The following is a 13,389-nucleotide window of genomic DNA, read 5'->3' as shown; positions in this document are numbered from 1 at the left end:
GCAGCTGCTGCAGAGCTGGTGATGTGACATGGGACAAGCAGGGCTGCACACGAAAGGCACAGTTCTGGCCAGAGCACCTCCCATCTCTCTGCTCCCCACTGCTCACACCCCTCTGTGAGCCCAGCCAGGAGGTCTCTCAGGAGGAAGTCCCTCAGGAGGAGCCAGCTGGCACCATCCTGCTCCAGGCAGGGCCTCAGAGGTGGCCAGAAGTGATGTGCCCAAGGGTGCATTCCAGGGGAGGGATGGAAGGAGGGAGGGCATGCCTGGACTTCCCTGCTTGAGGTCTCTGTCCACCAGCAGGGATGGGCACTGAGGAGTGCCCAGGGACACCTGCAGGTGCGGGTGTGCACCTGCTGTGTGCCCAGCGGGCAGGAGGGGCAGGGCTCAGTCCCAGGAGGGCAGCAGATGTAGGTGGGTGCAGCAAGGCACAGGGGACAACTTGCTGCCCAGTGGCACTGAGAACTGAAAAATGCCCTGGGTCAGGCAGTGTGTTCTGACTCCCTCTGCTCCTGGTCTCCCTCACATCCAGTCTCTCTCTACCAGCTCATGTCTCATTTTCCACCAGCATCTTCATTTTCTTGCTGTGGTCTCCACAGGTCTGTGTCCCCTCCCATGCTCTCCCTTCACATGCAGCTCCTCAGCATGCTGGTGCTTTGGCAGAGGGGAGGAAGAGCAGCCATGCTGGCAGGTGGGAGCACACTGGGCTCCAGTTGTGCACCATCAGAGGTGTGTAAGGGTCAGGACATCTCAGCAGTGCAAACTTCTCTGCTCCCAGGAGCCTGGGCCATGGCACATCCCCACACAACATCTCTACTGAATTCCTCCTACCCTGGGTGATTTGCCACGGCCAGGACAGTCCCTTCAGTCTCCACTGAAGTTTTCTGCATAAAGAGCAGCCCCAGGGGCCAGGTGTAGTTTCCAGAGGCTACATCCTGGGTGTCCTGCATAGCTGCAGCTGACACAGGCAGGTGTGTGACTGGCCGGGCCAAGCCAGCAGCATGGGGAGCTCTGTGAGAAGCAGAGGGAAAGTGCTGCAAGGCTTTTCTGAGGACATCCCTGAGCATGAGGACCTTGGTGTTGTGATGCTTCAGAGACAGAGGATACACTGCATCCCAGCATCTCAGCTTCCCCTTTTTACCCTGAGTGGGGTCCTTTGTCATGACCAAATTCAAGTGGAACCAAATAAGCCATTTTGCAAAGGAAGTGCATTAGCATCTTTTCTGCAGCATCCAGGAGCCTTTCATAACCAAGGCAGCACCTGGCAAGAGGAATGTCTTGGTTTGAAAAGCCAGGTGTCTGCTAAGGAGAGCAGGAGCCTCCCTTGAAATTGAAAATGTAAATCCCCTCCCTCTGAATTATTATAATTTGGAAATTAAGGGGCTCTCAGACAAAGATATGGATATGGAAATAGGAATAACAGTTCTTTATTAGGAAAATTAAAAATACAAATGCAATAAAACAAAGAAAAACCAATGCCAGAGTCAGAATACAACCTGACATGGTGTGGGTCAGGGTGATGGCACAGTCCCATCCCAGAGGGGCTCAGGGTGGTGGCACAGTCCCATCCCAGGGGGGCTCAGCCCTCCTGCAGTGCCAGCTGTGGTTCTGCTGGAGCAGGGATCCTGCACAAGGGGGGAGTTTTCCTCTGGAGCTCCAGGGCTGCTGGAGATGGGCCTGCTCTCCCTCTGGGAATGCAGGGCAGCAGAAAGCTGCTCCTCTGGGAATGCAGTGGGCAGAGGCTGCTGGGCTGTTCCCAGGTCAGATTGGATCCAGGTAGGAATGCTTGGCTCCTCCCCTGGGCGGAGCATCTCCCATGGGATGGTGGAATTTGATCAGCCCTGCAGGGACACTCAGTGGCCATGGACAGCAGAGATCTCCTGGAGGGAGGATGGGTGTGGGAGAGATAAAGAAAACTGCCCAGTGAACAGCAGAGAACTGCCCCAGCTCTGACAGATGGGGATAGAATTCACACCCCCATTTCTGACCTGAGACACTCTATCCTCAGGAACCCCTTAAGCTCAAAGACACCCAGATGGGACAGGTGGCCTCCACACTTAGAGGACAGACACAGTCCTAGCCTCAGGAAATGTCTGCATGTCTGGCAGCCTGTTACTCCAGCACAGATCCTTGTTTGTTTGCTCTGGTTCCTACTGGGAGCAAGTTTCTGCAGACACCTTGTTTAGTGCCACAGTGCTGGTCATCCCAGCAACTCCTGAGCTCTGTCAGGGACAGTGGGAAGGAAGGGCAGTGTGTGGTGGGGCTGCCTCCAGGCCTTACAGATGTGTTCTTTCATCCTACACAGGGCACAGAGAATTCCTTAATCTGTCCTCTGGCCACTCTAGGATCTATCTGCAGGTAAGACAGGGGTGCTGCTGGTGGCTTTTTCTCCAGGATAAGGCTGTTCTGCTGCTGGCCAAGGCCAGCCCTTTGCTGTGGAGCTTGGGCCCTCTGATGTCCTAGCTCTTGGGTGGCACTGGGTGGCACTGGCAGGGTCTGGCAGGGCTGCCCAGGGAAGCTTTTCTGGCACACCTGCAAACACACAGGTGTGCACAGACACACAGCTCTCCGGTGAGGTGACAGCACAGTCACCTCAGTGAGCTGGGCTCGGGTGGCTGTGGCCAGAACAGCCCTTGGAGCAGACACAGGGAAGGGTTTGGGGTCCGTGGGGCTGTTGGGGTGCAGCAGGAGCTGCTGCAGCACAGCGGGGTGAGGGCTGAGGAGGAAGGAAGCGTGCAGAGCCTGGCACGAGCAAACAGGAAGAGCAGAGGGGATGTGTCAGGAAGGATGTGCTGTGTCCCGGGGGCAGACCTGGCCTACCTGAGCCAGGCCCCAGGGACCTGCGACCCCAAATCCACCCCTGCCTTTCCCTGCTGGGGAGGGGGAGCCCACCTGTCCTACCCTGAGGTACCCAGGGGTGGTGGTGGGTGCAGAGGGTGTCCTCACGTGGGCAGGGGCTGGGACAGTGGGGTGGCACAAGGAGCACACGGGCAGGCACCAAGGGTGGGAGGCACTGAGCAAGCCCTGGCACATGCCAGGGGGGATGGGGAACAGCCAGGGCACGGCCTGGGCAAGAGGGCAGCAGGCTGGAGGATTCATTGCAGCGTGGGAGGATTCATCCTGGCTTCCTGAGGGGCTGTGGAGTGTGGTGCCCCCAGAGCAGCCCCACTGCACCATGCCAAGCAACCTGCCTCACGCCTCCTGCCCCCATGGCTGGCTCCTGCCCATCCCTCCGTGCCCCGTGTGTGGCACCAGGGCTGGCCATGGCGTGTCACAGAGGCCATCGAGCTCACCCCAGCACCGTCGGAGCTGCCTGTGGAGCCCGCCGGGGCTCCGGGAAGGCCGGGCCGTGCCCGGGACAGGCGGGCCGGGGGGAGCAGGGCCGGGCGGGCAGGGCCGAGCTGCGGAGCTGTGGCCGGTATGTGTGTGGGCGGCTGCCGGGGTGGGGGAGAAGGAGGGAGAGGAAGCAGCAGAGGCAGCAGCTCCTTTGATAAGCGGCTTCCTGAACACTTTCAAACCCTGCTGTCAGGCCGAGCGTGCGGTGCCCGCGGGCCTGGGCTGGGACCGAGGAGCCCTCGCCACAGGGCAGCAGGTAGGCAGCCCCAGGGCACCAGGCTGGGCAGGAGAGCCCCCAGAGCAGCCCCCAGGGCACCAGGCTGGGCAGGAGAGCCCCCAGGGCAGCCCCCAGGGCACCAGGCTGGGCAGGAGAGCCCCCAGGGCAGCCCCCAGGGCACCAGACTGGGCAGGAGAGCCCCCAGGCAGTGCCAGGTCTGTGCCGGGGCGGTGGGCATGTGTGTGTGGATGGCAGTGCCAGGCAGGCCAGGATGCTGGGCAGGCCATGGGAGCTGAGGTGCTTCCCTGGCATCTCCCAGGTGTTTCCTGGCTGGACTGGGATGGGAGCCTGGGCTGTGCCTGGTCAGCAGCTGCTCTTGTCCTGCTTGGACTGAGAACACCCTGCATGGGGCATGGGGATGGTGAGAGTGGCAGCGGTGGTATTGCCACTCCCAGAAATGCCACTGGGCAGCAGCTCCTGCCCTAGCTGTGTTCCCAACCACCATGTGGACAGCAGCTCTCCACAAGACCTCCCAGAGCAGATGGGCTGACTGGGATCCCACTCTTTGCCCACCAAGAGCTCTGACTCTGCATCATTCCCTGGCTCTGGGTCTGTCTCCTGCTCATGGAGGAAGCAGGGGATGAGGAGGAGGCTCAGGATTCCAGGGTGCTGCCTGCACCATGAGGAGCTGTGCCCAGGGGTGAGTCAGCATCTCCTGCATCTCCCCAGCCCTGGTGATGGAGGATGTCTGGCACCTTCCCCAGCTGGGCTGCCCCACGGCCTTTTGCTCAACCACCCAGATAAAGCAGTTTCCTCTCGACAGTTGCTGTGACCTGCAGGATGGAGGAGGCTGTCCTAGGGCCATGAGGCTGTTGAGGGTGCCTGGTCTGTGTGTCCCTGCAGCAGGAGATGGCCAGGCTCCATGCAGTGGCTATAGCCACCTCATGTCACCTGCTGAGCATTGCTGTGCTCAGACATTCCAGCTCCCATTCTCCCACCATGTCCCCAGGATGAAGCAGGGGGACATGATGGGGAAGGGCTGGGAACACAGGGCATGTGCTTCCATGGAGGTGGAGAGTATCTGGGGTTCCTCCAAACCAGAATGTGCCTGTCACCACAGGGTGGGTGTCCTCCCCTCAGGGGAGGCAGGTGGCTCTTGGTGCCATGCCCAGGGTCACCAGTGTGGGCTGCAGTGCTGCAGGCATCCCCGAGGGTGACTGTGCTGGCAGCTCTCCAGGATATCTGCCTGCATACAGGGGCTGGGGGTCCTGCTTCCAGGACAACTGAGCACTTAAAATCCGTCCCTTGCTTGCAGACCAACTGTGGGGGCTCCATCCAGCCTTGTGGTGTCTCTCAGATCTGACTTTTCTTTTCCAGCTGCTTCTCCTCTGATGGCTCCATGCTCTCCCAGGAGCTGAGAGCCCCCCGTGTGGCCCTGCAGTGCTTCAGGACGAGGGCTCTGGTTGTTGCAGCATGGTCCAGGCCTGCTTGGTGTGCTCCAGAGTTCACAGGGGCAGCCTGGCAGCCCGGGCAGCTGCAGAGGACATGGACAAGACAGACAAGCCCAGTCCCCCTGCCAAGAAGCACGTGCGACTCCAGGAGAGGTGAGTGTGCCTCAGGGTACCCATGGCACTGCTCATCCCAGGCTCCCCTGACATTCCTTCCTGCCAGCACATGCAGCTGCCAGCTCTGAGTGTGGAGGCAGCCCTGGCCCCCACCCAGCCCAGGACAAATCCCAACACCTTCAGTCCTTTAGGGGACTTTTCTTCCCAGCAGAAAGGCCAAATGATCAGCTAGTTCCTTGTTCCTCAATCTCCCCATCTGCTGGGGTCTCCATCTGGCCTTTGCTCAGTGTGGGGTGGTTTTAACTGATGCTGCAGTGGGGTGGGCTGTCCTTCTGTCCCAGGGTGGCAGTAGGTCAGCCAGGGATCCCTGTGCCTTGCAGGAGGGGCTCCAATGTGTCACTAGTGCTGGATATGAGCTCTCTAGGGAACGTGGAGCCCATCCAGCCTGTCTGCACACCACGGGACATCACACTGAAGTTTCTGAGGACATCCAGCCACGTGCTGAGGAAACAGGAGCTCCAGCAGCACGCCCAGAGCCTGGCACAGCTCCAGGAGGAGTTTTTGGTGCGATGATGACAATTTTCCCTCTCCCTCCTCACAGGAGGGGTGCCAGGGGCTGGCAGTGGTGGGGCTGACAGGGTGAACATCAGGCTCTGAGCCCAGGTGTGCCCCACAGACCCAGTGGGAGGGCAGGCGGTGTGGGCAGACAGAGGGGAGGGGTGCCCAGGTCCCACCTGCTCCTTGGTGCACACATGTCCTCTTGGGGTCCCTGGAAAACCTTGTCCTGCCCTGCCATGCCGTGCTCTTCTCCCTGCACTGCCTCTCTGGAAGGAGTCCCACCACAACTGGAGTAAAGCCAGGACTCATCCCAGGAGCTGGCATCTCTGCTGATGCCCCTGGGTCAGGGTCAGCTCTGCCCTGCTGGGCAGCCAGGTCTGCCACCACCAGGGGACACAAGCGGCAGCAATGGGCTTTTCCTCATCGCTGTTTTCTCCCCCTGCAGAAAATCCCACCCAACTTTGTGAGTCCAGAGGAGCTGGAAATCCCTGGGCGTGCTTTCAAGGACAGATACAAAACCATTCTCCCCAGTAGGTGCCACTGTGTCCCTTTGCCTCCCGTTTGCCTGTGTTTGCCTGTGGGTGAAGGGTGGCTCAGAGCAGCCCTGGCACTGGGGTGGGCACCCCTGGGTGCTGTTGCTGCTCCTCCTGCCCGTCTTGCAGGGGTATGCACAGTGCTGGGGGTACATGGGGAGTTGCTCCTACCCAGGTGTGCATCAGTCGTGGGGCCTTCCTTGTCCCAAGGGCATGGTCCTGAGAGGGTAAAGGCTGAGGGTGTTGTGGAGGGGTTCAGCTGGGCTCTAGTCACCCAGGAATGCTGGGTTTTTCTTTACAAGACCTTTTAAGGTTCTGTGGATGTCCTGGGGATCACTGCAGGTGAGTTACCCCACCTGCTCACTCTGGCACTGCAGGTTTGGGCTGTGCCCTGCCAGGGGAGCGAGGCTGAAAGGGGACAAGAACAGGCCTGAGGGAGGGTGCAGACAGCTCTGGGCATGGCATGGAGCAGGAGGGCTCAGCCTCCAGCCCTGAGGTCGAGGAGGGAGGATGGGCAGGATCAGTCCCTTGGGTGAGACCTGTGACATCTTTCAGATCCTGAGAGTCGGGTCTGCCTCAGGAGGGCTGGGAGCCAGGAGGAAGACAGCTACATAAATGCCAACTACATCACAGTGAGTGTCCTCCCAGGGCTGCAGCCCAGGGCTCCCAGGGCATCAGGCTGCAGGTGCCACACTGGGTCACTGCAGGTGCCACACATGCTGGGGCACTGTCACCTGCTCTCCTGTGGCTGCCCTGGGTGCAGACTTAACTTGCTACCTCTGTTGGAGCTGGAGATGTGGCTCCATCTGCACAGGGCAGATACACTGTTCCTGTGGTGGGAGTCTCACAAGGGAGCTGCTCTCAGCTCCTGGGCACACTGAGCGCCCCAAAAGGCTCCCTTGCAGTGGCTTCTCCATCTGCTCCTCACACACTGGCCCATTGTCTGGCAAAGGCATGGGAGGCAAGCTGTGTCAGCAGGTTATGGCAGCTCAGAGATCCTCAAACCTCACTCATCCTGGGATTTCCTCTCTGCTCAGGGAGCTTGCTGCAATTTCCCAGGAAGGGAAGTAATGAAGACGGGGTGTGGCTGATGTTTGGCAGGTGGTGGGGTTCCTTTCCAGATACTAAGAAATCCCCAGAGCCTAGGGTGTTACTTAGGCAATGTGGTTTTGATTCCATCCCTGTGCAAACCCTTCCAGGCTGCAGTCTCTGCCAGAACGGGATCTCTGTGAGCCAGGTGCCAGCTTTGCCTGGTGGGCAGGGTTCTGGCTGAGCAACTGATCTCACTGCAGCACCCTGCCCTTGGGGCTGCCCAGGGCCTGGGAAGCAGAGGGGGGCTGTGGGTGCTGAGAGTGAGGCAGTGAGGGAAAGCAGGACTTGGAAAAGCAGCCCACAAAAAGTGCTGGCTGGGGTGACACACAAACCCCTGGGAGGTGGAGCTGGAGGGCAGTCAGGAGCTTTTCTTTCCTGGTGCTGCTTGTGGCTCAGACCCACAGCAGCAAGCAGCACCCAGCAGGGAGGGTGAGAGCTCCTTGAGACAGGAGCACTGTGCCTAGAGCTGCTGGGAGCTCCAGGGGCAGTTTGCCCATGGGCAGCAGAGGAGCTGTGTCTTCCTGAGGCAGCCTGGCAGCTACACATCAGGTGACACTGCCACCCTGTCCCTATACCCCGGGGTGTGGGACACCCAGGAATGCTGGGCTTTTCTTTACAAGGTCTTTTAAGGCTAAACTATTTAATTAAGAAATGACACCTAAATTATTTTCACTTTTAGCTCAATAACTCAAATAATAACTCAAAGTCCACAATGTGGGCTTTTTTGTCTAATTACAAAACACTACTTAAACTTATGAAGAATAAGGACTAGTAACTGCTTTAAAACTTCTATTTTAGTTCTATATATATTATTGTATTCTAAAACTCTAAACTCTAAGTTTTCTACTCAGTGATATTACACACTTCTAACTAAACTACACACTTATAATCCTAGTACTATCAATCAATTTTGGGAACCCTCTCTACAGCTCCAGGTCAAACACAGTGTTCCCCTGGGGGTCAGTGCCTGTCAGCACAGAAAGTTTAAAACTCTCGCATCCAGAACTCCAACATCTCCCCCTCTTGTTGCATCCCCTCTGCCTCACCTGGCTGCTGGCAGTGCACAAGCACTGCCTGTTCCTGTGGCACACACACCTGCACACCACTGTGACCACTCCCCGCTGTGTGCAGCTGCTATTTCCTGACCCCTTCCTTCCCCTTGCCTCCTCAGAGGTGTAGCAGTGCAGGAATTTGTGGGCACATCAGAAAATTGGCAACCCAGCCTGCCTGGGCATGCCTGGGAGGCACAGGAATCTGGGAGGGCTCTGCAGGTACTTGATTACATATGCCCCACCTGGAATTGATGCTCTTCCTGCTGAGGTGTTCCATGAAATATTTTTGACCATGGCTGTGGGGGGAAGGTGGAATTCCTACAGTTGATACCCCAGGTCTCCTGAATGGAAAATCACGTTTCCTAGGAAAAATAAATCATTTCAAAGCATGAAAATAGGGCTCTGCAAAATGTTCCTGAAAACATTCCTGTCCTTTAGCTGGGCCAGTGCAACTTCTTGTGAGACCAAACCATTCACAGATTGCTGGCAAGGCCTGGATTTTCCATACTTCTGGCAATTTTATACCAGGAGAAGTGTCTGGGGACAGAGGATGCCTGGAGCTGTGCAGCAGGGATTCCTGCTTGTCCTTGTGGAAATTCCCACAATGAGTGAAGCTCCTTGTGTAAGCTTTGCCTTACCAAGGCATCCATCAGCTGTTGGCACACTGATAGTGACCTTGGATGTGCAAGGCCATCTGCATGATGGGACCAGTGGGGTGGGGAGGATGCCTGGTGGCTCCTCAGCAGATCTATAAAAGCATTTTAAGGACAGGTTTAGTAGGAAGCAGCACGTGTAGCTCAGTCTCTAAAGCGTGGAGGCGAAAAGCGTGGTGAGGGCTGGAGTGAGCTGGGCACAGCCCCGGTGCCCTCAGGGTGCCCGGGTCCCTGACAGGCTGTGCTCGGCAGGGCTACGCGGGGCGGCCCCGGGAGTACATCGCCACACAGGGCCCCCTGCTGAACACCGTGAGCGACTTCTGGCAGATGGTGTGGCAGGAGGAGGCTCCCATCATCGTCATGATCACCGAGCTCCAGGAGTGCAAGGAGGTACCACAGAGCCTGCCCAGCCTGGGCACAGCGGGAGGGGGGTGCTGATGGCAGTGGAGGGCTGTGTGAGGCCACATGTGGGGCTGTGCACCCACTCACTCTGCTTTCGTCTCAGAGGGTTCCCTGATGAATCACAAGTGGAGGAGGAGATCCCCAGGGCTGCAGCCTTGGCCTTGTGTGGTTTTCCTCCTCACACAGCTGTGTGCTCTGGGCATGCTTTACCAGCTGGATAATAGGATAAAGGGTTTAGGGCAGCCCCCAGGAATGGGGCACAAGCAGTGGGCAGCAGTGCCCCTCCAGCCCCCCAGAGCTCTCAGCCAGGGGATCCAGCCCAGGGGAGAGCTCTGGGGTGCCAGAGGGGCACTGCTGCCCACTGCTTCTGCTTCTGGGATGGGAGCCAACAGCACCTGCCTGGGGGAACTGAGAACTGGAAACTCTTTCCTGGCTGTGTCCTCGCTCCCTTCTCTCCCTGTGCCCTGGGTCCTGGTGCATCTGGAAGCTTCCTGGGCTGAGCAGGGATACACATCCCTTGGGCCTGAAAGCCAGGGCAGGGCATGGGAGGGGAGGTTGCAGGGGTAGGGATCTATCCTTTCTTTGCTTTCTCTCTGTATCACTCTACCTCCACCTTCCCCACTCCCCTACCACCCCCAATGTGAGGAACTCTCCCAAAAGCAATGACTCAAGCACAGTTCAAACATCCTTGATGAGGGTCCTTGGGTGCCTTGAGCATCTCTACAGCCACAAACCTGCCTTGTTCTCCAGAAATGTGTTCACTACTGGCCCGAGAAGGAGGGCACCTATGGCCCCTTCACCATCCTCGTACAGGGGGTGAGCAAGTCTGTGGAGTACGTGGTGCGGGATCTCTCCATCCAGGTGGGTCTGAGCCTCATCCTGGGGGCAAAGAGGGAGCACTTGGGGCCCAGCAGTGCCCCTGACACTCCTGGCATCTCTGATGAGATGGCAGTGCTCCGTGACAGGAAAGAGGAGGGTTTATGATTCTCAGGAGGGCCTTGCCAGAGGACGGGTGTGCAGAGCCTGGGGAGGCTGGGAGGGAGCAGGAGCCAGCCCTGGGGTGCAGAGAAGAAGGGGTCAGCTGGGCAGAGCAGCACCAGCCTGGTGTTTTTGCACTGTGTCATTGGTCTCTGCCCCATGGGCTCTGTGTCACCCTGGGCTGACCCCAGCCTAAAGGATCTGGCTTGCTTTGCCTGGACTCTGGTGGCAGTATTGGAACACTCTGCATCTGTTCTCATCCTCTGGGATGGGGACATATCTGTCTCTTCCTCACGTCTGGCTGAGGCTCAAAGAGGGATTCAGGAGGAGAGTAGCTGAGATGGGTATGGGCTGCTTGGGCTCTTCTGAGCTGAACTCCCTGTTTCATCTGGCCTGTGCCCTCACATGCCCATTTCTCTTTGTCCTCTGCTGGAAAAGCTTGGGAAGGAATGCCGCAAGGTCAAGCACATCCTCTTCCCCTCCTGGCCGGACCAGCAGACACCTGAGTCAGCCAAGCCCCTGCTGCACCTGGTGGCCAAGGTGGAGGAGGCTCTGCAGACTGCAGCCAGCCCAGGGCCCATCGTGGTGCACTGCAGGTAAGAGCTTGCACCTCACCTGAGCCCTGTCTGTGCTCCTCGTCGGGGTCAATCCCCCGTGAGTCCTCACGCACAGGTCCCACGGTGGTACAGAAATCCCAGGGCACAGCCACCCCCCAGCAGAGCTGGCAATCAGCAGCTCCTGTCCTGGCAGCACGATGGTGGCATTAGAGTGGCATATCCTGCACTGGGCTCCAGCAGGGTGGGAGCAGGAGGGGTCTGCATTTGGGACCCAGCCACCAGCCCCGCCCTACACCCACAGCTCCAGCTCTGGAAGATCCTGCTTGAGCAGGGAGATGGAACCAGGTGACCCCGTGGTTGGTCCCTTTGAACCTGACCCATTCCTGCTCCCTGTGCCACCCAGCATGGCCTATGGCTTGGATGTGGAGCCATGTTTCAGGACAGCCCTCCTGCAGGAGGTGGCCTCTGCCTATTCTCTCCTTGCTGAGTGAATTTGGGGACAGTGGAGCAGAGCACCCATTTGTCCCTAGGGAACATGCAGCATGCACTGCTGCAGGCTGAGTGCAAACCTGGTGCTAGGGTTAGAGCCCAGCTGGGAGGGGAGGGGCTGCAGAACCCCCTGCACTGCACAAGGATGGGCCAAGACTGGTTTTGTGCTTGCAGAGCAGCCTCAGCCAGGCTGTGCCACACAGCAAGAACTCCCTGCCATGGCAGAGTGACCCCAGCCCACAGCTTTTGGTGCCTGGCTCAGAACCTTGGCCTGGCAGCTGGGGCCAGGACCCCAGCATCCCTCTAGGCAGAAATCACAATCCAAGAGTGCACCAGCTCAGCAACACAGGTGCAGGCAGTGGGTGCTGTGGGTGCTCACAGCTGTGTCTGCCCTGCAGCGCGGGCATCGGCCGCACCGGCTGCTTCATTGCCACCAGGATCGGGTGCCAGCAGCTGCAGGACACGGGGGAGGTGGATATCCTGGGCATCGTGTGCCATCTGCGCATAGACAGGTGGGTACACAGGGCAGGGGGCTCCCTGCAGGGTCCTGCTGGGCGCCAGCCTGAGAGTAGGGCTGTGGGAGGGATGTGGCAGAGACATGGGGATGGGCATCCCAAGGGGCACAGGCACTATTTCTGTTGGAAACCAGAAGGGTGGCTGGGGGATGCAGGTGTGTGGATAGCAAACAATTCCCAGTGCCAGGCTGGTTCTGCAGTCAGAGCTTTTGTAGCTCTGACATGAGGACATGAGGGAGAGGAGAGGGGCTGTGAACCTGGCAGCCATCTGCTCTTCCCGTCCTGCTCAGCCACTAAATTCAGAAACACTCCACCTGGCCACTTTTCAAGAAATACAGGTGAAAATTAGCACCAAATCAGCTGCTAATCTCATTTTGAACAGCCCAGCAATGCTTCTGAACCACTCTATTCTTTGGGTCGATCTGGTGCCTGTTTCAGAGGCATCTTGACATGGCTGGTAAAGCAGGAATGTTTGTGCCCTGGGAGCAGAGAGCTGGAGCAGGGTTCTGTGTCTGGTGAAGTGTCATTGGGCCCTGCCTTTCCCTTGCAGGGGTGGGATGATCCAGACAAGCGAGCAGTACCAGTTCCTCCATCACACGCTGGCTCTCTACGCTTCCCAGCTGCCAGAGGAGGCAGCCCACTAGTGCAGGGCTCCCACCAGGCCTGTGGCTCCCTGCTCTGACCTCTCCTGCACCATCTTGGGGACACCTTCACCAAAACCCCTCCTGATGCTGCCAGGCCACAGAGCAGCAGCATGAGTATCCCTTGGGATGAGCACAGCCCAGCCAACCCCAACTGTGGCTTTGGACCCTGGGGATGAGCAAGGTGAGGTGGTGCACTGCCTGCTCGAGGTGGCAACTGCTGCTGGCTCCAGGTAGATTTCACCCATAGAAAACAGCTTTGGCTTTTGAGAGGTGCAAGATCCTGACCAAGAAGAGCAAGCTGTGTGGAGGAACTGCAGCTGGCAGATGCTGGGAGCATGGTTTGCCTTTCAGCTGCACACAAATGTCCACCCTGTCAGACACAGCGCTGGTGGAGCAACCCTGAAATAAACAGAGCCTCTGTCCTGGCTGTGCATCCTTTGTGGGCAGGGCTGGGCTTGCTCCAAACATGCACCACTAAACTCTTCTTGCTAAAGACACACCTTGATGGCTTGGTGCACAGTCACTAACAGCGTTCTACAGCTTGCTTTCCCTTCCACCTTCAGCCAGCACCTTCTCAACAGCCTTAAAGTACAATCATAGAATTGCTAAGGTTGGAAAAGGCCTCCAAAATTATTGAGTGCAGCCTCTGATCAAACCCCACTGAGCCCACTAAACTGCATCATGAATTGCCATGTACATTTGTTTCTTGAACACCTCCAGGGATGGTGAGTCCACCACCTCCCCGGGCAGGCTGTGCCAGTGCCTGAGCACCCTTTCAGGGAAGAAATCTCCCCAATATCC

The 13,389-nt window shown here is 58.1% G+C and overlaps 1 protein-coding gene across 3 annotated transcripts; it reads left to right on the top strand.

Annotated features, from left to right (window-relative positions):
- Nucleotides 1–2,765: 2,765 nt before the first annotated feature.
- PTPN7 (protein tyrosine phosphatase non-receptor type 7) lies at nucleotides 2,766–13,013 on the top strand. Of its 3 annotated transcripts, none has more exons than XM_059867717.1 (10): nucleotides 2,766–2,904; nucleotides 4,928–5,154; nucleotides 5,496–5,679; nucleotides 6,119–6,203; nucleotides 6,762–6,838; nucleotides 9,256–9,393; nucleotides 10,156–10,266; nucleotides 10,822–10,979; nucleotides 11,828–11,941; nucleotides 12,495–13,013. In XM_059867717.1, exons 2-10 carry the CDS (start codon nucleotides 5,024–5,026, stop codon nucleotides 12,586–12,588), a joined length of 1,092 nt encoding a protein of 363 aa, XP_059723700.1. In that variant the 5' UTR covers nucleotides 2,766–2,904; nucleotides 4,928–5,023; the 3' UTR covers nucleotides 12,589–13,013. The 3 variants fall into 3 exon arrangements, with proteins under 3 accessions (XP_059723700.1, XP_059723699.1, XP_059723701.1); XM_059867716.1 differs by lacking the exon at nucleotides 2,766–2,904 and adding an exon at nucleotides 3,454–3,589; XM_059867718.1 differs by lacking the exons at nucleotides 2,766–2,904; nucleotides 6,119–6,203; nucleotides 6,762–6,838 and adding an exon at nucleotides 3,454–3,589.
- Nucleotides 13,014–13,389: the final 376 nt, after the last annotated feature.

The sequence above is a fragment of the Haemorhous mexicanus genome, chromosome 25, assembly GCF_027477595.1.
Source record: "Haemorhous mexicanus isolate bHaeMex1 chromosome 25, bHaeMex1.pri, whole genome shotgun sequence".
Classification (NCBI taxonomy): Eukaryota; Metazoa; Chordata; class Aves; order Passeriformes; family Fringillidae; genus Haemorhous; species Haemorhous mexicanus.
Note: the sequence above shows the minus strand (reverse complement) of the source record. Positions and strands in the feature narration are given on the sequence as shown.